The sequence below is a fragment of the Rhinolophus ferrumequinum genome, chromosome 3 (genome assembly GCF_004115265.2).
Source record: "Rhinolophus ferrumequinum isolate MPI-CBG mRhiFer1 chromosome 3, mRhiFer1_v1.p, whole genome shotgun sequence".
Taxonomy (NCBI): domain Eukaryota; kingdom Metazoa; phylum Chordata; class Mammalia; order Chiroptera; family Rhinolophidae; genus Rhinolophus; species Rhinolophus ferrumequinum.
Window position 1 is genome coordinate 11,538,997 of NC_046286.1, and position 23,683 is coordinate 11,562,679.

General features: G+C 42.2%; 1 protein-coding gene and 1 non-coding gene across 3 annotated transcripts in view; one reads left to right on the top strand and one right to left on the bottom strand.

Moving 5' to 3' along the window:
* USP49 (ubiquitin specific peptidase 49) overlaps positions 1 to 23,683 on the bottom strand; it is a 72,408-nt gene that overhangs the window by 5,953 nt on the left and 42,772 nt on the right. For both annotated transcript variants that reach the window (XM_033102638.1, XM_033102639.1), the window contains 4 exons: positions 6,332 to 7,697; positions 4,799 to 5,003; positions 1,259 to 1,367; positions 529 to 734 (listed from right to left, as the gene is read on the bottom strand). In XM_033102638.1, coding sequence (XP_032958529.1) covers positions 529 to 734; positions 1,259 to 1,367; positions 4,799 to 5,003; positions 6,332 to 7,669 — 1,858 coding nt within the window. In that variant the 5' untranslated portion in view covers positions 7,670 to 7,697. The remainder of the gene's footprint in view (positions 1 to 528; positions 735 to 1,258; positions 1,368 to 4,798; positions 5,004 to 6,331; positions 7,698 to 23,683) is intronic.
* Positions 19,947 to 20,020, top strand: TRNAS-ACU (transfer RNA serine (anticodon ACU)). The gene has a single exon. It is a non-coding gene; the product is annotated as a tRNA-Ser (tRNA).

Here is a 23,683-nt window from a genome sequence, read left to right on the forward strand (position 1 = left end):
TACTGAAAACACATTTGCAGCCCACCTGCCCCAATGCAGTAGCTGGGAGGCTCGGCTCTGGGGGGCAAGGACTGAAAGCCCCTTGGGAGGGGCCCTTGTATCCCCACACCTCCCAGGTAAGGAGTAAGTGCTCAGTAAATGTTCTCAGCCTTAGGAGCTGAAGCTAGTGAGATTCACGCAGTATCTCCATGAGGTTAGATGGGTCATACTATTTCTGCATAACCAAGAAGGAAACAGAACATTGCAGCACAATATTGATAAATCATGCTAACCTCTAACATTAACAGAGCATAAGGTGCTAGGCACGGTGCTAAGCATTTTACATGTGTCAGCTCCTATCAATTGTTAGAACAATCTTAGGTTTTTACTTAGGAATATATCCAAAATTTGAATCCAGCTTTCATAATCCTGCTCACTGGATTTCAATGTATGTAACATCCCTCTATCGATGAAATACAAGGAAAGCAATGAAATGTGGACAAACCACCCTTTCCGTGTCCCCCACCCCACAGAGTAAAGCGCACGCACCTCCCTCTGTGTTGTAGCAATAGGCTGTGTAGTGTCCTGAGCCAAACCCTTTCCCGTGATGCATGACCACTGCGGAGAGATCATAGGCAAAGGTCTCTTTGTCAAGAGAGGAGAGCATGTCCCTGCAGCAGTAAGGTTCCATGGTTAATACCTGGTCAAAGACGACGTGGACCCCAATCTTCTCTCGATGATTACGGCCAGACCACCTAGAACATGGATACGGACTTCTTACTAGTTAAAAAGGCATAAGTGATTATAGGTAGAGGGAGGGAAAACTGGGAACTGACAAAACTTCACCTTCCAGCTTTGGTTTTCACATCAATAAAACACTAGTAAATAATGTCCACATATATTTCCTGTGAATGTTCCATGATGTACCCTGAAACTAGAGATCCCTAAACAACCAATTCGGGCAATAATCTTCTGGAGTTTACTGCTTGCCTTTTTCACAGATTATCTCATACTTTATTCTGAAGACGATGTGACATAAGCCCAGCACAGACAGCTGGTACAGACTAGCCGATCAAACGGGGCCATGAGAGCAGGAGCCCGTCCTCCTGGGCCCCAACATCGACTTGCCTCACTGGGCGTGACCCGTGTCATCTCCATGGAAAGTACAGGGTCTCTAGGGAACCAGCGTCCCCTCCCAACAGCAAAGACCTTTGCCTTCACAAAAGCCTTTGAAGCAGCTGTTCCCACAGCCACCTGGGACACCCGAGAGCAAGCTCACCTGAATCTTTTAAGGTGCAGCCGCAGGACCTGAGGTAGTCTGTAGATCATTAACTGCTTTCTAGCTTCACTCAGAACAAGAGGTTTGGGATTGGATTTTCGTCGTTTGCCTATATGGTTTGGGAAGGTATAAGACACAGATGGTGAGGAGTCTCATTCTTTCCTAGCTATGGCAGAGACAAAGACTTGCCACTCAATATGCATTCTCCTTATTTCTCAGTATTTGAACCTCAATTTGGGTTCAAACGCTATTTGGGGCAGCAATGTGACCCTCTGTAAGACTGCATTTTCCAGCCTCACATGTCTGCGTGGTGTGGCCACGGAAGTCCTGGCAGAGGTGAAAGGAATGATTGTGCGGCACTCGGGATGGTAGCTTAAAGAAGACTGATTCAGGTGTAAGGTGCATCCTTTGTCTGTCCTTCCCACTGTTTCCAACTGTTAGAATTCCTCTTGGACCTTGAGGTCATCTTGAGGATGGAAGCCTTAAACTAGGGTAGCAAAGCTGAAAGATGGAAGGAGCCTGGGTCCACCCTGACCATACAGCCACCATACAAGCCCCTGAATGTCCTTCAGACTTCTTGTACCCGGGGTGCCCAAAAAATTATACAAGTGGACACTTTGGTCAACCTTGTTCAAGCAGTAGTTCGCCGTCATCAGAAGTGTCTGGACGCTGATGGGAACCACTTTGAGCACCTCTTGTAATTGCAATAGTCAAACATGACTTGTATGCATCTTTTGTTATCGGTGTATATTGAGTATTACAATTTTAATAATTTTTTCCTTTCTTAATATATGTATACATTTTTTTGGCACCCTCTGTATATAACAGGAAAAAAAGTTACTTCTTGTTTTAAGTCATTGTTATTTGAGTTGACTAAACCTAATTCTGATACATCCACTTTCAAATTTTTGTCACCAGCAGTTTCCAAAATTGGTATGGGTTAGGATGGACCACTCGTGATGTCATGGGTTTATGAATGGACTATAATGGAAGGTCACCGCAACAACATGCACGTAAAGCATATGGTAGGGTTCTATGCCTCTAAATATGGGCTTATCACTTAAATTATGATGCACTATAGTATACCTTAAGCTTTTTGTTTTCATCAGAAAGGCCTAATTCTATTTCCTGCTCACAGTTAGTTGTACCGGTATGCTACTGGACAAGTTACTCAAAACTCTGAACCTCATTTTGCTTTCCTGTAAAATGGGTAATAATACATATATTTCAAGCTTAGGAAAAAGATAGAACACAATATTACTAAAGGACAAAGTATTTAAAAATATATTTTCCCCCAGCATGATATGCTTGTGGCATATACAAATATTTAGAAAAGAACCTTTTCCGGTTTTATATTTTTATACTGTACCTATTTTGTGAACTGTGTTTCTTGGATAAAAGCACACTACTGGACATGCAGGATAAGGCTGACAGTCTGGCCAAATCCATCCAGTCCAAAGCAGAGTCAATGCTCAGACTTCAATTTTGTTTCTAAAACCACTGAACTGTGAGGGAAATGCATGTTTAAATTATGGCAAATAAACAATGGAAATACAGTTCTCTTAATTTCCGTCAGAAGCCTTCTCTATAACCATTTACTGATGACGGTTCTGTTATTAATTAAATCCGTGATTGGATGGGAATATGAAATGAGTTAGTGGTCCACTGTGGTGCCGGCTAATTGTCTTTGAGCTGTTGATACCATGGTCTCAGTGTCTGAAGATCTTGGCATCTGATTCCAAGTCCTGTTTGCACTACCCATGAAAGGTAACAAATCACAGGCAGATGACGTATCAGGGAGCTTTGTGTGACAATAGGATATGGAGCTGGTGCTTCTTCTAACAGATTGCAGCAGAATGAGTGTGTCATATCTTTTACTGGGGCTGGTAGTCATGATACGTGGGGGCATGAACAGAAAGAATTCAAAGCAGGGCCTGGCTTTATCTTACATTCCTATTCACCAGCAGGCTTTTGAAAATTATTGCAGCTCTGCCTGGGAACCCTGGCAATGACTGCCACTGCCAGCAGAGGGAGGGTGTGAGCTAAAATGAAGACCGTGTAGAATCTGGCTTTGTTTCCCTAAAATGAAATTCACAAAGAAAAAAAAATTACTGATTCAATTGAGATTGATCATTTCTGTCTCCATTTGATTAAGCTGGCCACACAGAGAGGTGGAAGGCTGATCGTTTTGAAACGTCACAAGCAACAGATCAATTCATCTTGTTCCTTTACTATAGTTTTCCTTCCCTGTTATTATTTGAACTGGCCTAGAGAAATCCTGATAAATTGGCACATCTGGCAACCAGAAAAACAACACTTTCCTGCAAAAATAAAAGTATTTCTTGCCTAGTCTATCATGTCTGAGAATGATTGAATGACAGTTGACATCCTTCTGTTCCTTACAAGTAAAAATCTTTACGAATTACTGTTAAAAAACAACAAAAAAACAGATACTGCTCTAATAAGATAATTTAAGTCACTGCCTTTATATCTCAATATGGAACAGACAGGTGAGTCTACAGTTAACCAAGTAAGCATTTCAAATTTTGTTTTAAAGTAGCAAAATAATATCAAGTATTACTTTTTGATTTTTGTCCTGATTCTTCAGAGAAAACAGGTTTCCCACAATTTACTATTTTAAAAAGCCATATGCAAATATATTAAGGACTACCATAAGATTTTTGTTCCCAAAACTTGTAGTCCAAACTAGTATATGGCTGCAAGTTGATTTCTAGATCTCTGCACAATCCATTAATTTTAGTTTCCAAATCTTTATAAAGCCAAAAAATCCAAACGTGAGCTTCCAAGTATTTGCTCTGCATTTCCTCTAGGACATGCTGGGTTAGCAAAAGCATTAAGGGTTAGTGTGGCAGGACAGGAGGGGGTCCTGAGTGAGATGCCCACGTGACCAGACGGAGAGTTCCACTTCAACATTAAAGCCACAATAGAGAAACTTCCTTTTGACCCCCTCTGAAATGCCAACCTTTCAAACATATGGGGAAACAAACATAGAAAGAATTGAACTGCCCCAGAACAATGGACTTTTTTCTACTCGCTTTCTTGATCTCATTGCACACACCTTCAGCATCACTTCTGACAGACTTTAAATCTACAGATACAATACAAAAGCACGCTTTTCTGATGCCACAGCCTCAAACAGGCGATGCCACCCGACCTTAGATTAAGAACCACCAGACTCTGTCTATATTCATGAATTTCAGCAGGACTCTGGTAGCACTATGAAGCTCAGTACTCATGTTCTTAGAATCCCCATTTCAGAAGCCACACTTTCAAATGCCTCCCAAGATAACAGCTAAGGTCAATCCAAGACGAGTCAAAGGAGGCACCACTCCTAGGTTGTTTTTTAATATAGTATAATGTCCATATTCTTGTTTTCAGTAAAATGAGAGCAAAAGAACTTCCTTAAAAGATGCTTTAGAACCACTCAATGTTATCAGTGTTACTTTTGACTAAAAGGGGCAAAAGAAGCTCCTTAAACCGATATTCCAGTTGCACCCTCCCTTCCCCCCCAGCACTCACTGTTACACTGGTCACAAGCGTAGATTCTCCCTTCCAGGGCCTCTGTCTCTGTGAACTTGGCCAGCATCTCAGTGAGCAGGCACTCCGTCTGATTCAAAGGGACAAACCCTTTTTCTATGCAGTGATAGCGTTCAGGGAATTCCAGGGACAGATCCCAAAAGGGCTCAATGGTGTTGGATTTATAATTGCATGATATACACGTGACCTAGAATGAAAAGATTGATTGACAGGTTATGTAACTTCAACATTTCCCACATACGTTTTTGCTTGCTTTATGCAAGACATATAATGACCAAAACTAAGTGTACAGTTTTCAAAAAGAATTTTCTAGTAAAATACTAAACATAACTTTAAGAGGATTAGAACCTGTTACTTCTGTATATATTTCTAACTATGTGATGCCAGCTGGAACTGGAAAACCATACAGCACAGAGGTTATTACCTAACCCTTTGTCTCTTCTCTCTCGAAGCTGCTCTGCCACTCAATGCACACTGTGTGCAAAGTACACACTGCGACTTATCGTGGAATCAGTCTGAGATGGAGAATTCGCAGATGCCTGTGTTTTTCTCTTACCCTCACTCTTTCTTCCTCCAGACTTCGTTCCTTCCATGCAGTCCCAACTTGCCGATCTTTCTGCCCTTGATTCGTGCAGCACCCCTACACTGATCCCTGGGTCTCCAGAGCCTCAGAGTATCTTGTGATTAGCTCACCTTCCGCTACAACCTTCCCAGGTGCACCTTTCTTCCTGTGGACCCTGAGGGGAGAGAGGAAGTGCCTCTAAACACTCCCCTTTCAAATGCTAAAGCCTAAATCAACTTTCTCTTCCCACCCAACTCGTCATTCTTTTAAAACCCTAAATACCAGGGCAGAAAACCTCATTAGCACAGTGTAGAGGTTTTTACCTGGATCTCTTAAGTTGCCCACCTTTTTAACTCTAAAAATTCTCTTTTTGCATATTCTCACAAAGCCTTATCTATGAGGCTTCGCTTATGTCCCTACATGGCTGAAGATTTAGGAAATGAAAGGTAATGGGGACCAGGAGGGAGGCTTGCTTAAGCCTTTGGCATACTCCCCGCCACCTCCCTTCCTTGTATGTAAAGAACGCCTAGGAAGGAAGACTACATACTCTTTCAAACTACCATGGAACCAGGGATACAGGCAAACTGTTCAATTCCTAAAACTGATCAAAGGATGGCATACCAACCATAGGTACTTAATTGTAACAAGGATAACAGATTACCCGCATCGTCATCAAAGGTTAGACAGTCACTGAAAATGAAGACAGATGGCAAGTTATACTGAAAATCTGCCCAGAAAGAGACAGGAGGCAAGTTCAGCAACAAGCCGACCACCCGATACAGTACAGTGAAAGGTACAATGGCCACCCTCCCTCCATTAGGCATAATCACGGCCATTGCTGGCTCCCCTTGGCCCAGCCAGCTGGGGGAGGCACTCATGGGAAGCTCGAACTGCCATACCAGCCTCCCTCCTACTGATGGGCAGAGTCGGGGTTCGGCTGGGCACACACCTACCTGACTGAGGAGCTGCCCGTGAAATATGGTATTCACCACCTTTAAGACCTGTTTGGTGAGCTTCCTCTGGGAGAAGGGGATGAGGATACGGCGCGTGGTGCCTTCAGACTCGAGTTCCTGCTGTACTTTGTGCAACAGCTCGCACAGAAACTCCTGCGCGTCCTGCTGGTCGTAGCCGCGGAAGGCAGGGATCAGGCTCCACACCGAGTGGAGCATGGCGAAGGGGGACACCAGGGCCCACTTTCCGGACCACATGACTCGGAAGAGGGTGTGCAGTTCGTGGCAGAGGGACATGTGTTTCGAGCTGGGCTCCTTGTTCTGGATGAGTTCTAGGCTCCTGGTGATGGAAGCCCCGCCGTTCCAGCAGAGGCCCTCCCGTTCGCACGTCTCGGCCCTGACGTTCCTCGGTGACAGCTCGGTGGCCGAGCTGCTGGCCGGCCTGTCCGAGAGTGGCGCCTTCCCGTTGGTGGCTTTGGGAAAGAGCTGTTCCGTTTTGGAAGGGTCGAGGTTCAGGAAACACTCTCGGAACTTCTGGAGGTGGCTGAGCACCTGCAGGATGGAGTTCATGTAGCAGGTGTTGCCCAGGTTGCGCAGGCCGGTGACGCCCGGGGCCACGGCGGGCGCGCGGCGCGGCGGGAGGCGGCCCCCGGCGGGTGCGCGCGGGGCGGCGGGGCGCGGGGCGGCGGCGCGGGGCGCGTGCAGCAGCAGGCGCGCGCTCTTGCGCGGAGGGGCGCTGGCCAGCTCCTCCAGCAGCCGCCGCTTGACCTCGCGCCGCCGCTGCCGCGCGGCCTCCTTCTTGCGCTCTAGCGCCTCCTCCCGCCGCCGCTGCTCCAGCTTGGCCCGGCCCCGGGAGCTCTTCTCAAACCAGAGTCGCAGCGTCTTGCCCAGCAGGCGCTGGCGCCGGTACCACAGAGCCGTGAGCATCTGCGGCTGTCCCTGAGGAGCGCGCGGCGGCGGGGCCGCGTCGTCGCCCGAGGCCATGGACCGCAGCGTCCGGCCGCGCCTCCCGGGCGGGTCCTGCTTCTGGCCCCGGACCGCCAGGAGGGCGCTTCTCAGCAGCTTCAGGTCCCCCTCCGGGTTATCATTGAGCACGTAGTCCTTGCACAGGTAACAGAACACGTAGAGATCCCGGACCTCCATGGCGAGCGGATGTCCAGTCTCTTCAAAGTGTTTAAGGGCGTGGTCTTCAATGTAGCGGCCGCAGGCCACGTGCGAGCACTTGAGGCAAGCCCAGACGGACTCCGTGGTGGTGCACTCCCTGCAGTACCACTTCTGGGGGTTCAGGATGGAGTGGTCCTGGGCCAGCCGCAACCGCCCTACATGTTTGCATCTATCCATGTCTTACAGAAGTCTCCACTCTTTCAACCTGGCAGAGCAGAACCCCAAAGAGAGAGAGAAAAAAATCACAAGCTTTCAGCAAAATATTTTCCTAGAAAAAGTTGTGCAACTGGCATTTTCAACTCAATACTCATTAGTTCTCAATTCAAAATCGGTTCCTTTGGAAGGAAGTTAAAAACAAAAGCAAATTTGGTATAGACTGAGGATTGATTACACAGGACAGTTAAATTCCTTAAAAAGGAATCATAAACTATAGGGGCGGCCTTAGCACCGATTTGAAACTTTACATTTTCTCATTCTTGAATATCAGCTATTTTTGTGTGAGGCCGATTTGTGTTCCTTAGGAAATGTCATTACCCTTATTTCACACTATACCCAACTGGCCACCCAGGGAAAGAAACCATATTCTGAACCATTTCTGAGCTGATGATGTCCTGGAAGGAAAGCTTCTAATCTCATACTGATCAAGATCCTGGGTGTATGCAGGAAGGGACAAGGGAGAGGAACGGAGAGGAGAGACATCGTGTTTCAAATACAGTAGGAGAGGTGAAGACCATGAAGTACAATCAGGCAGTCTTAGGTGGGTTTCAATGATTTTCAAAGCAGATCTAACAGGATGAGGTAAAGATAAGAAAGAGAAAGTCCTCTACAAAGTATTCTTTTCCTGAGTCCAAAGAACCTGGCTAAGAAGACTGAGCCTCAATCTAAGTAACACTTTATACGTCTGCTATGGCCTGAATGTTTGTGTCTCCCTCCGCCAAGTTCATACGCTAAAATCTTAACCCCTAGGTGATGGCATTTGGAGGTGGGGGACCACTGGAAGGTGATCAGATCATAAATGGGGTGGCCCTCATGGGGTGAGCTCTCATAAATGGGATTAGCACCCTTATAAAAGAGCTCCCTCACCCCTTCTGCAACGTGAGGACATAGTGACATGCCTTACGCCTATGAACCAGGAAGTCCTTACCAGACGTGGAATCTGGTGCCACGATGGTGGACTTCCCAGCCTCCAGAACTGTGAGAAATAAATATTTGTTGTTTATAAGCCACCCAGTCAGTCTATGGTATTTTTGTAACAGCAACCCTGAGGGATTAAGACAATGTGTCTTTTTGGAAAGAACATTTACATCTTGTAGAAAGGGTGGTTAAAACTTTGAACTTCTTTACTGAATGGATAGTTAAGTACAGAATTAGGAGTAGAGAGATCTAACTCTTAGGACAAGAGGTGGAGTGGGTACCGGTATTACAGTATTTAACCAAACAATGGTAACATACTAAAGTGGTTTTTGTTTGTTGTTTTGTCTTCCTAACATTATTTCTTCAATATTTTTCATCAGAGAAGCCTAATGGGCAATTTCCCCAAGGAAAAGATGCTACACAACTATTTTAAAAGAAAACTTTTTATTCTTGGGAACCTTGACAGGTTTTTTTTCCCAATACCAGTATTTAAAATTCCCTAAAGGTAGTTCCTCTTGTAAAGAGAACGCCCTTTATCTCCATTTCTTCTCCCCTTTCATTTCTGTGAGCAAATGCAGTTCCACGATATGGGGTCAGGCAGAGATGTTCCAAATGCAGTGCACTCTGAGTGGTCCCTGTAGTTCTCCAGATGTCCCCCCCTGGCTTGGTCCTCTTGCCAAAACCCACAAATATACCACAGGACCACATGAGAGATCCTTCCCATTTTTTATTGTCCATCCCAGATGGCAGAGTTCACGTCTCCATATAAGAAACCCTCAAATCATACAAAGGAAAGCAACCAAGATAATTTTCAATCAAGTCAGATCATGCTTTTCACTTTGAGTACTGTCAGGATGTAGTTATTATTTTTCTAATTATTAACTTGTTGCTATGTGCCCTTTAACTAATTTCTCTGGATGTATTTATCCATTTCCTAACCATACATAATATACTTCAGACAGATCATGTGATGTATTTCTTTTTATACTCCTTTGTAATTTCAAGGCTTTTGGGTACTCAACGGTGTAGTGGTCAGAGAGGTGTTCTGTCAGAATTACCTTCCCACACGGTCGGGAATGGTACTGAAATAACCACTTCTGTTTACTTTTTGTAGGGCAGAGCCAAATTAAAACACACATATGTTAAAAAGATGAAATGGTAAAAAAATGCATTTTCTTTTTTCTCCTTATTACCAATCAAGTTGGGTACACAGATGCTTATAACCAATTACTGGGGACACAAAAGAAAGTCAGTAATGAAAGGGGCAGGGGGTGGGGGAATCAAGAGGGGCAATTCCAAGTTTCTCGCTAATTTCATATTTTTCTAAATGTAGTTAGTTCCTGAATCACCTACCAGCATCAGAATTCCCTTGGAAACCTGTTATATATACAGATTTCTGGTCATGACTCCAAACCTGATGAATCAGAATCTGGGGAGGGGTCTAAAAATCTCCATTTAAATATGCTCTACAGATGATTCATTTGTACATTAAAACCTGAGAACCACCGCACGAAATCCAGTCAAATATATAGGGTTGAAGAACTCCTCATAGAAATCAAAGAAAGAATTTTATTTCTCAAAATGTTCCACTTACACCAACACTGTCCAATACTGTGCTAATTCATTACCCACTTGTGCCTTCTGAGCACTTGAAATGTGGCTAGTGAGACTGAGGGACTGAAGTTTTAATTGTATTTAATTTTAATTAATTTAAATTTAAATGGCCACATGTGACTGCAGTATTAGATAGCACAGACTTAACTATACCAGCATATACTAGCTTTAGTTCATTCGGCTTTTTGTTTTCTTTCCTTTCAAAGATTCACTGAATCATATCTGAATAGCCTCTTAGAACTCCAAACCTGGCAAATCCCCGTTTTCGCCAATAGGAGGCTTGATGTGTCTTCAGGAATTTAACTGCTACTGAGATCTTACCGCACGAAACACAGTTCAGCTTCAAAAGCTACAGAGAATATTTCTGTGAATGGGAACACAGCAACACAACATCCAGAAAACTGATGCCTTATGAAGTCAACTCCGCTGCTAGGGAAAATATGCTGGGACAATCAAAAGCCAAAACAGAAAAACACTAAAAAACCATTCCACACACTCTCCATGGAGAGCTGTCAAATGGAAAGGGCACTCTGGAAATTCTTTCTTCTGATTTCATTTTCTGATCTATAAATCTGCTGGTCACGCACATCTTTTCCTGCACAGCCCTCTTCCCATTACAAATGTGTCGTGGCAACTCACTAACCTTCCATATGGCAGAGTAAATCCATTCAAGAAAACACAGGGGTACTTTGCACCTCACCACACTGATTTAAGCTGGGCAGACCAGCTTCTCTAGAGGAAAAATGTACCTGATCATGAAATGGAAATCACCCACAAGTGACACTAAAGAAAAAAGCCACCTTAATCAACACACAAAATAGAGACTCAAGAGAACACAATCTAAGGTATATTCAGTTCAAGAAAGATAACGTGTTTAACTCACCTTTCATACATATTCTGACCACTTTATTTAAGAACAAAGCCTAACACCCCAGGCCTAAAGAGGAATTCTGTTTTATATTTTTCTGACATATACACCTTCTCCTTCATATCTCCCAAAGGTAATCCTAACATTTCCACTTAAAACATACATCATCTAGTGTGACAGGCACCCAATATCCAAAAGAGATAAGCCTGAAGTATACCTGGGAAAGAACACGGTCCGCCCTAACAGTTCTCCGTCATTGAGAAGATCGGCAACTTTAAATTAATGTCCGGCACACCTTGGATCTGTCTGCAAATGGGGAAAGTAAACCTGACAAAATATTAGCGTTTGCTTCTTTAGTACCATAGTTTTATTTTAAAAATCTGAATCAAATGGGGCTCAAAACTATAATCAATATTTAAAAGCACCCTACTATAATTAATATCAATAATAGTAAATTAAAAGGTAATGAAATATTTTCAGTTCTTGCCTTTTGTTCTGATGAGAAACTTGTAGATTTATCACATTATTAAAAAAAAATTATGAGACAATTAAACACTACAATTATCTTTCAAAAATCTATAGCTTGAAAATATGATTTGTCTTTTAATTGGACTATTCCAATTATTCACAAACAGCAAATTTCTTAGCTAACCCTAAATGCATTTCTGCATCACCAGAAATAAAATTTCTGGGGGAAAAAACTGACAAGAGGAAAACAGGAAAAAAAATTCAAAGAATCTATCTACTTGGGGAGATTTCCATTTCTCCTCTCATTGTATTGATTTCTTCTCAGCTCTTAACTAAGGACAGTGGAATAATCCTGCCTGGTGTTGGTGGGACCAAGTGGCATAAATTCCAGCTTCAGAGAGAGTAGACACTATGGTAACATGCCGACAGCCTTCATTTACATAAAAGAATACTAATTACGTGGTATCATCAACATCTGTGATTCTGCTCATTGCCATATGCGACAGTGCAGGGAATTTTAACCCTTCAACTTACTAAATGTACCCTAAATTACATGTACCACAGCGCCTGCAGAACTGCTTGAAGAGACACAGCAGATACATTTTTTTCCAAATAACAAGTGTTAAAAATAAACTTTGTTTTTGGCTAACATTTTGTTTCCAAGAGATATGGGAAAATGTAATTTAATATCAATATACAATTAAAAAAAGATTTTAAAAAACAAAGTAGAGATCATATTAAGATGCAGATGACCCAAAAAGGGAAGACTGCTACACTCTAGAATATTCTGTAGGGCTTTAAGGGCTGTATTATAAGTATAATGAAACTAACCTTTTGAATTTTTATATTATGGCTAAAATAAAAACAAAAATACAAACATAATAATAATAAAAACAAAAAGTAGGGGCAGAGACTGAGAGGGTGAGGTTAGGGAATGAAGCAGTTTAGAAGTCCTTTACAAAGGGCGAAGGGCCGGTGTGGGGGTAGCTAACTAGGTGGGGTGTCCTCACAGGCTGCTGCACTTGCCCCCTTCATTACCATTCTCCCTGAATGTGGGGGTGGGTGGGTGGATGAGGGATAACCTGTAAGTCAGACAGCAGTTCACAGACCCCTGGAGAGGCTGAGTTCTCTCAGAGGGATTCAGAGGCTTTGACCTGAGAGCTGGAACAGCCACGTATGCAGCGGCTCTTGGCCACAGGTGATGGTATGCTGATGTCCACGGGTTACGGCAGATTTAGTTATGCCTCTCTCTCTCGCTTGCATTTGGATCTGCTCTCTTCAATGAAAAAGGAGTACAGATCATCTAGGGAGCAGGTTTGCCGAGGGGAGGGGGCCGTGCCTGCCACAGAGCAGGGAAACGACAACCACCAGCTTTGGTCTGCAGCACACACCAACTTCTCTAACCATGTACCTAAGGAGCAGCGTTGGGTCTAAGCCCTCGGTACCGTTAGTCTCTGCTCTTTTGTTTGCCTCCTTGCTCTCCAGGTACAGACAGGCCCATGCGTCTCCTGTGCACAGGAGATAACACACCCAGCCTGCCCTGTCTCCATACTGTCCTTGACACTGTTTCTAGCTTTTTCTCCTCTTGCCTCCTTTATTCCTGGGAAGAGTAATGTGCAGCTTCATCTTCCTCATAACTCACTCCTTAACACCTTCTCTTCATGGAACTTTTCTTAAAGGGCATTAGCAATTTCCTTACAGCTAAGTTCATCCACCTTTCTCAGTCCCCATCCACATCTGTTCTGCACTTGACACTGAACACACAAATCCACGCTTGCATTTTACACTGTGTTCTTTTCTGCTTTTCTTCTTATACGTGTAATCACATCTTCACTGCTCATGTGTCTCTTCCTTGAAATGTAGACTTTCTTTAAGGTTCTGTCCCCGGCTCTCAGTGATCTCAGCTACTCCTAAAACATCAAGTATCATTTCTATTAGATAACGGATTTTAAATCTCACAGATAGCTTTCTAAAGCCACCTTGAGATATAGTTTATATAACCATAAAATTTACTCATTTAAAGCAAAAAAACTCCACAATTTTTTTTATATTCACCGAGTCCTACAAATACTTCTGAATATAAAATCTTTCCATTTCATTGCAGAGACTCAGCCTCAGGTTGAAGTTTCACGTTCTGATACCTGCATTATGGTATCCTCCTATCGGTGATATCAGCAAGAGGAAGCGACTGAACACGTTTTGCCCTTTTTTGTTTGTTTGGCAGCAGTGATGATCACGCGCCAAGCTATACACACTGTCCCATCGCGGTCTCCTGGTGACCCAGACACGTAAAGCTGACTGATAGGGGTTCAGGAGATACCATCTGTGGACAAAGCTGAGCTAGCTGGCCTTCAAGGGATCAGACTTTTTGATTCACTAACCTAATACTCTCGCTAAAGAGGTCTGGGCCGAAAACTTAACCCTTTTGCCAGGAGAGTAGACTGGGGGCAAAGAAGACGGCTCACATTAAAATCAGAGAAATTCTGAGTATATTGGAAGTGCGCGTGCGCGCATGCCCACATGTGTACACACGCACACGCGCACACATACACACACACACACAGTGTTACCTGTGCCCGTGCAGAGAAGCGGCAGCCAGGAATGGAGGGCAGCCAGCTTGGCTGTGTAAGGATTAAACAGGTCTGCCAGAGCTTAGTAGTTCATGCGGCTTCCAGATCAAAGGGGCCCACTTGCTGCCACCTGGTGCTTCCTGAGCATGACTTCCGTGCACAGCGAGTGCTAAAGCAAGATTGCAACTCAAAGCTCCCTCTTCTACTCTACTGCCACGTGGAAGAATTCCATCGCTACCACTGAGAGAATCAAGGCTCACCCTTCAAAACCTGACCAGAGGAATCCTGCTTTGTCCCTGCGGTATGCCTCCACAGCAGTGTGTTCTCTCCAGCAGCTAGGTAGTCCTCGAGAATGTATATACGTCTACATGTACACGTATGTCACAGTATGTGTGTGTATGTATGTGTACATATGTCAAAACGTCTTCAATTGTGCCCTTTACATATGTGCACTTTAGCGTATGTAAATTATACCTCAGTACAGCTGTTAAAAATTATACACATGCACGCACCCGCACACACGTGTGAATAATTTACCCCTAATGAAATAATGAATTTAGGCAACAGTTCCTAAGCTACGAGGTGAAAGTTGACAGGAAATTTTACAGTGGATGGATAAGGCCGACACCGGACTCCACTGATCAAGTTTACACTGAAAGCAGGACAACCAGGTATTATATGCGTCCCTCCTTTGATGCGGTACGAGGGTCACAGCTGCATCACCCAAAGGCACTCTTGCTAAAAGAAGTGAACCTAAGCCCACACATCCATCGCCCCCAAAAGCCTCCTCATGCCCCTTTGGAATCCTTCCCTCCAGCCTCCCTCCCCACTACCCCCAGCCCACGAAGGGAGAAATTGAAACACAGACTAAGCATTAGACAACATGAATTATTAGTTTGATGTGACAATGCTACTGTGCTTGTATATTTTTAGTCTTTATATGTTAGAGATAGCTCTGAAGTGCTTACTGGTGAAATAATATGATGTATGGAATTTGCTTTAAAATACTCTAGAGGGACAAAGTGGCAGGAAGATAGATAGAAACAAGACTGTCAAAACATTCATAATAGCTGAAGCTAGTGGATGGGCACGTGGAGTTCATTATACTGTTCTCTTTATATCTGTGTATGCTTAAAAAGCTCCATAAAAAAATTTTAAAGACAAAAAAGCACACAACATACTCTCTGATAGCAAAAGAAAACCTTGGGTTACAAACCATTCGCCAATTAGACAAGTTATGACACACCTTTCATCTCGTATCATTTACCATGACGTCCAGCTTTACTTTGAAATGCACCCCCTCCCACCAATTCTCCGCAGTGGCACTCGCAGAGGTCAGAGCAGCACCCCTTCCTTCGGGGCCTCCAGCACACCCCGTAGACTCAGGCGGGAATGTCTTTGTAACCCCAACATTTCTTACAACAACTTCAGCAGATTTTTGCCCACAGAAATCTTCTGGGTGTCTTCATCTTTTGGGGGCTCAAAGCCACGTTAGTCGATCTGTTGAAATGTTCTTGCTTAGTCTAATGTTTTCTCTCTTTCTGAAACTTCCTCCTTGATTGGGGAAGAAAAATTCTCTAATTTTTTCACCATTCTGCTTCTTCCTCACAAACTGATCATCCAGGTGGTAAGGCTCATCCTACACCCATCTAAGTCTCACTCTAGTCACAGCAGACAGTAGCACAAAAATTGTATTTAAAAAAAAACCAAATATTTTTGTTTCTCTGATCCCAGTCAGATAAAAGGCATTCCCAGTCCACGTGACGTTTGGTGAAGAAACTTTGGCCACAGGTCCAACACAATATTCACAAACATCAACCAGCAGGCTGTTTTCCACTTGACACTCTGGAATATCTTTCTCAGAGAAATAATACTATGAATAGCAGCTGCTCCAGTTTCAAAGCCTACTGAGCCCATCTTGTAGCTGCAGTATCATACAGAATGCTAGTCCTACCACTATGGAAGCTACTACCAAATGTATTGTTCTAAGGAAATGAATTCAAAGTTTCAACTTGAAAAGCCAAGAACTGCTTTCCCAGCTGCAGCCAGGCACTGAAATTGGGAATCTCCTCCTCCCACTTTCCCCACATGGCCGCGGAGGGCTTTCCACACATGGCCAGCCATTTGTATGGAAGACACATATATATGTTAGGAACTGCCTGCAGTGGGGAAAAAAAAGGAACAATTTCTGTGAATAGAAAATACATCTGACTAGAATTCACAAATAGATTGTCAGAATTAGATGCAGCGTCGGCTATTTCAGCAGTTGTTCTAAGGACTGGGAACCCCATCTTTCTGATGGCCTGTTTCTTAAAAATGATAGCAGTATATTTAGTTCCATGCCCTCTCCAATAATACACCAAAGCACATCTGTCAGGATGGAGGGCCATCATATTTTGCATGAATGGAGACACAACTTTTGGGCACTTTATTTCAAAAGCTAAGAAGGCATATGCCAAAAAAGGGGCCAACTACAAAAGGGGTATTTGTTACACATGTACAAAAGGAGAAAATTGGAAGCTACAAAGAGAACACTCAGGCACTTTAATGGAATGGGTTAAATAAATTATAAATTGGCCATATAATGGAAACCACCAGTAGTTTTTTGTTTTGTTTTGTTTTTTAAAGAGGCAGGCCTATGTGTACACCAATTCAAAATGCAGTATGTGAAAAAAGCAAAGGGGCAGAATGGTGTATATAATATGCCACCATGACTAAAAAGAAAACTACACACACACAACCAATCAGTCTCTCTCTCTCTCTCTCTCTCCTCTCTCATGCAATTAAGAGGATAAACAAGAAACTGGTAACACATGTCCTGCGGTAGCAAAGTGGGGATGGAGATGGAGACTCAAGTATCATCAAAAGTCATCAACCTTTGCACCTTTTGGGGTGGTGGGAGAATCGTGTTATCTATTTTTAAAAAGGATATGGCAATGAGGAGACTGTTTCAACAATCTTAAAAAACTCAGGTTATCAGCAAGATGACTGAAGGAAGCACAGAGCATATATAGTTTATTATGTTTTCATTAGACAATAAGATTTAGAGACGGGCAGTCTGATGATATTTATGGTGTATGGAGAGCCTAAGGAGTTATGTATACTCTAGAAGCACTAATTGTTGCAAAAGGAACCCTCTCACCCCTTTTCCATAAGCGAAGTGCAGACCTCTTCAGCTTATTGCAGAGTGGCAACATAGCAGAGTCTTCGTCCGGTAAGTGTCAATCATTTAAAATTTCATATTAGCCAAGGTACCAAGGTAATTTCTATTCTACTTCCCCAGGGGCCACTACCAGAAATTGTCCATAGAAGCAAATTCCTTTTCCAACTCTCAAGAAATCTTTCTTTCCTTCATAAAACAACTAACATGACTCCCGTTTAATGGTCAGCAAAATCTCTCAACACCCAACCGACTTCTCTGAAGGAGAGTGGGTGTGTTAGGGGACGGACACGGAGGATCCCTCCTCCATACCACTCCGAGTATACAAAGTACACCACAAGCCTCAGTTTCTCAGTCTGTAGAATTGGGAGCAATCATGCCTACTCCAAAGAGTTGTTCTGTGGGAGGCTCAAATGATATGGCTGTGTAATTGCACTCTGAAAGTGAGTGACTCGAACCAAAATACTGGCTGACTTGGCCACCCTGTCACCCATCCCTGAAAACAGTTATTTTTGCCTCCATAGGGTCGAAAGTCGGGCTGGCTAAGTAAGCAGCTTACAATAACTGACTATTTGGTCCTGATTTTATCTACATAGTGTCATCTAAGGCATTCATAATACAATAATCTTAAACAAGAAATTAGAGGACACTTTTATATTAAAAATGAGAAAAATCAAATTAAAGGGTTTTTCTAATATCTTTTTCGCTTTGGTCTTTAATAATTGTGTTTAGTAACAACGCAATGCAAGGATAGTAAAAGTCCAATTAAAATGTTAAAAACAAACCACAAAATGCAGCTGAATTAAAGAAGCAGAATCCGTCTCAGCTCACTCTGCGGTGGGGGTATGCCCAGTGAATACTTACAGGTCCAACAGAATGTGCTGCATGGCAAACATATAAAAGGGGCCTTCTTTCAAATAAGGCATAGAAGGCATTTCAAAGACGTGAACTGTGCATGAACCCTCATCTCTCGTATAAGAATAAAGCAGAAGTACTTCTGGGAACTCAACTAGAGTGAGCAGGCACAAGAGAAAAAGAGGGCCAGGGCACACCCAGGCAATGAACTTCATATAGTGCAAATCCCATAAATCCCAGCCACCTCTGCCCTTATTTTAACAATATCACCCCTCCTGGCCTGCCAGTGAGTCCCCACCATTTGGATTAAGGCACTGACATCCCCATTACAGGCAAATATAGAATCTCATAAGGGAAACATACAAAGCCAATCAACCCCTAGTAACCAAGTGCAGATTCATTGACCAGAGCAGGGAATGGAAAGCAAAGGGACAGGACACTGCATGGGTAGATGCAGAGAGGAAGAAACTAAAGGGAGAAAGAGAAGTATGAATCACTGCCTGAGACCCCACAGAAGGGAGACTTGAGCCTTCAGTGGTAATGGACACCAGGATGGAGGTCCCTAAAAAATATATGAGAACACAAAAAATGAGCCTTCCTGACTGCATCATTTTTCCAGCATCCCTGCTGTGTTGCCTGTGGTAACTGTGCCGAACGTTGTATATACCCACCAAATTATAACATCAGTGAGGTATAATGAAACAAGGTATATAGGAGGTCTGACAATTAGCAAACTTGTTGCAATGATGTTGATAACCTTTTTTGATAGAGGGATTATTCATTATGAATTTGTAACAACTGGACAGTTAACCAAGTTTACTATTTGGAAGTGCTGAAAAGGCTGCATGAAAAAGTTAGACAACCTGAAGTTTTCACCAACAATTCATGGCTCTTGCATCACGACAATGCACCAGCTCACACAGCACTGTCTATGAGGAAATTTTTAGCCAGTCAACAAATAACTGTATTGGAACATCCTCCCTACTCACCTGATCTGGCCCCCAATGACTTCTTTCTTTACCTGAAGATAAAGGAAATATTGAAAGGAAGACGTTTTGGTGATATTCAGGACATCAAGGGTAATACAATGACAGTTCTGATGGCCATTCCAGAAAAAGAGTTCCAAAATTGCTTTGAAGGGTGGACTAGGCGCTGGCATCGGGGCATAGCTCCCCAAGGGGAGGACTTCGAAGGTGACCGTAGTGATATTCAGCAATGAGGTATGTAACACCTTTTCTAGGATGAGTTCACAAACTTAATTGTCAGACCTTGTATGTAATTCACTTATACATGTAAATAATTAGAAAAGTATTCTAAAGTTAAACCTTTCGTTTATGAATATGTATTGTCTGAGCCTGACATCTCAATAAATTTCAGTTTGTTGTTTTTAAGTTAATGTCACTAAGAGCCTATTTCCAAGGGCAAATCAAGTCCTCAAACCAGATCATCACTATACCTACCACTTATACAAGAACTTACCAGAACTGATGAGAACTAAACTTGTTTCAAGGAAATATCAATAAAAACATCCTATCTAATATTGGCAGAAGTAAAATAATAGACATTATATATTCCAAGAGACCAACCAACAGACCACTAAAGAACTGTTTAATGCATTACTAATTCTAAGAGGCCAGCTTACAAAGGAAATATCTCACAGAATTTTTTCCAGATACAACCTAGACCTTAATGGAAAGGTGTTGATGTCACTGAGCAGGTTCAAGAAATAAGGAGTCATCCCTTGTTGTTCATACATAGCAATGACATGAAATATCTCCAAGGAGTGGCTGGTTAGCCCAGTTGGTTAGAGCGTGGTGCTACTAACACCAAGGTTGCCGGTTCGATCCCTGCATGGACCACTGTGAGCTGCGCCCTCCTTAAAAAAAAAAAAAAAAAAAAAAAAAAGTCTCCAAAATAGCAAATGTCTTTATCTTCTAAGATTGAAGTTTGAAAGAAAAAAAAAATATATAGTGGACACAATAATCCATCTGTGAAAAATACCCAAAATTTGAGGTCTGAGGGATTGCAGAGTTCTGGGGAACCCCAAACCCAATCAGTGTGCCCCTGTGTAACCTCAGAGAGCCGGGGAGACCATGACTGTTGAGGAGTGTCAGCCTATGCTTGACTACAGATGGGAGGCCAGTGCTTTTCCCCCAATTCGTAAATACGATTGCTTGAGCTTGGTGATACTATATAAGGGTTTGATACCATCAGTCACTAAAACCATTCAGCAGACTCCCTTTGCACTGATTCCTTGCACAGAAAATCAAAACTGATTTTCCATGTCACTTGCCTCCAGGGGGAGAATGCAATAACCGCTAAACTCAAGTACAAATATTCTCAATAGTTCTATTTCTCTCTATCAATGAAGCTTCACTCTGATCATTTTGACCACGTAAGTCAGTCTCTAAGAAACTGGTTTTGTCATCAGGTTTTGTTTTCACAAAACTAAGGTCCTGAACCTTTAGAGTTAAGGTGTAGGCCCTAGTTAGGACTTCACCAAGCTAATGCCACCTGGGAGGGCTTGGGGTAAGAAGCTAGCTGGCTGGCAATTTCAGGGCTAGCTCTCTATTTAGGGACTCTCCAAGCAGAACACAGTTGGATAAAATTTGGCTGCGGCTAGATTTTTCAGAATTTTTATAATTAACATGCATTATAAATAATTACATCAACTGTCACTTACTGAACACTTAACTACATCCAGGCAATGTTCTAAAACTTAATATATATCATTTATTCATCATGACAACTTGATGAGGGGGTGCTTTGTAATCCCATTTTAAAAAAGAATAAAGAGGCTCAGAGAGATGAAGAAACCTCTGCAAGGTCACATTGCTAGTTCATGCCTGAGCTGTGAGACCTTGTTTTAATTTTCATTTTCTTGATTACTAGACTAAGGCTGAACGTTTTTTTCATTGGCCATTTTGTTTTCACTTCTGTGAACTGACAAAACATACACTCACCAATATACCTACCACTCAAGTAGGAAGTGAGAACTAAAGTGAACCAGAACCAGTGAGAACTAAAGTGTTTTGAAAGTGCTATTAGTAGAAACATATCCAATATTGGCAGAAACAAAATAATAGGCATTACATATTCCAAGAGATCAACTAACCTTTGCCTATTTTTTGACTGGGTTGTCTTTTCCTTATTAAATGATTAGCATTTTTTATATATTCTGGATTCAAGGCCTCTGCTGGTTAGATGTGTTGTAAATATCCTCTCTCAGTCTGTGGCTTGTCTTTGGTTTAAGGTACCTTTTGTTGTGGATAAGATTTACAGTTAACCCCAATAAATTTTAATTTAAAGAAAAAAAAAGATTTACAGTTAATACAATCATACGATGTAATTTATTTATTTTATGAAATTCTTTCTTACCTCCAAGTAATAAAGATATTCTCTTATAGTTTCTTCTAAAAGTTTTAAAGTTTTACATTTAGGTTGTGAATACATCTAGATTTTCTTCCTATTCTGTTCAGCTGGCCTATTGGACTAACTAGGCTGTTCCCATAACCACACTATTCTGATCACAATGAAGATATTCTACAAATCTGGCTGGACTACACTTCAAAGTCATCTTAGCCATTTCTTGCCTCTTTACTGTATGAAATTTTTACTGTATGAAATTGAGGATGAGCTTGTAAAATTTCCACACACACACACACACACACACACACACACACACAATCCTTCTGAAATTATCATTGGTAATGCATTGAATTTAAAAACTCATTTGGAGAAAATTAACCTTTTAATGATAGTGCGTCTTCGCATTCTTGAACATGGTTTCTGTCTGTTTATTCAGGCTTTCAAAGATGTTTCCTCCACAAGACTTACGTATTTCTTCTTTAGTTATTTCTTGGGTAACTTATAGGGTTTTATGGCTGTTGTGATTAAAAATATATACATTTACTAAACGGTTATTGCTAGCGTATAGGAACGTGACTGATTATTGTATTAAGTTGACTCACATCAAACACCTGATATTTGACTGTTTTGACCTACAAAAATAATGATTTCATACAGTTCAACCACAGGTTGCTGATCTATGTTAATTGCACTAATACTTTGTGGATTCTCTTGAACTGGGTCCACAGTTTTACCATTAACTATGATGTCCATTCGTAGGGTTTGTTGTTGTTGCTGGTAACTTTGAGTTAAGGAAGTTCCCTTTTATTCCTAACTTGGTATAAGAAGAAAATTTTCATTTTTGTCTGAACCTATTAAGAAAATGATATGACCATCCCCCCTTAAAAATTAATAAACTGGATTGTATCAATGATAGATTTTCTGATGTTGAAACATCTTTGTATATAATGAAAAACTATTTGGTCATACTGTTTTATTTTATTTTTTAATACAATGATATATTCAACCGGCTAGTATTTTATTTGGAATTTTCACACCCATATTCAGAAATGAGATTAGTCTTTCATTTTCTTCCACTATTCTTCTCTTTTTATAACAAGATTATGACAAATGAGAGGGGTAGCTTTCCCTCTTTAGCTCTTCTCTTAAACAGTGTAATTCTTCCATGGTTTGTCTGGTAAAATTTACCTATTAATCTGCTTCTTCTGGGCATCCTTTAGGGTTGTTTTAGTGGTGGATGCAGCTAAGTTCAGAGCAAGACCCACACGTCCTCCCAATGAGCGCAGGTCTCCAAGCTCTGGGAAAATCTGTCTTCGTAATCCAGTGTCTACGTGAACCGATGCAGAAATTCCATGTCGGTTTTGAAAGTATTAAAGCAAGGAGTAAGTTAATTGTAGGAAGACAAGCAATAGTGTGGTAAGCAGAATAGATTTACAAGCAATTCAAATTTATGAAAGCAGTTATGAAGCAACAGTGCTGGCTGGCCAAACGACGGTTATACACCGGTGCTGCTCCTACAGGCTGATGGGTAAGCACCTCCACACCAGGTAACCTGCATTATGGCTATAAAACGTGGTGCTATTATTTTTGAAGTAAACTTAACATTTCCCTTCACCACTAGCTCTCCTGAGCTTCAAAAGCCATATTAAACATTAGCCATTACTCCAATTAAAAACAACAGAATCCCATAACTGCCACCTTTAACAGCTTGCCGCTACCTGTGTGATAAAGTCAAGTTCCTCAGCCAGACCTCCAAAAGTAGTCCACACAAACTAGCTCCCAATATTACCTCACACCCTTTCTTTGCATGCAAACAACCAGCCAGACTAGACTACTCACCATTTCCTCAAAAGTTCTGAGAACACTTCACTTCCTTGCCATGCTATGCTGCCCCCTCTATACAGATGCTTCAAAGTCCAGTGAGGTCCTATCGTTTCCATAATCCCTCCCTCAGAGAATGCCTCAATGCCCACAGCACTCAGTTGTTTCATCTGGTTTCTTAACCGCATTCCAAGCTCCTTAAAGCAAAGGCTATACCGCTTTTTACCACTCCTTACTAAGGACTTGGTACCAAACCTCTCCTGGCACATTTTACTTGTGTTAGCTGCCAGTCTTGATTTTTAATCCTAGGTGGAGCTCCTCCATTTTGACAG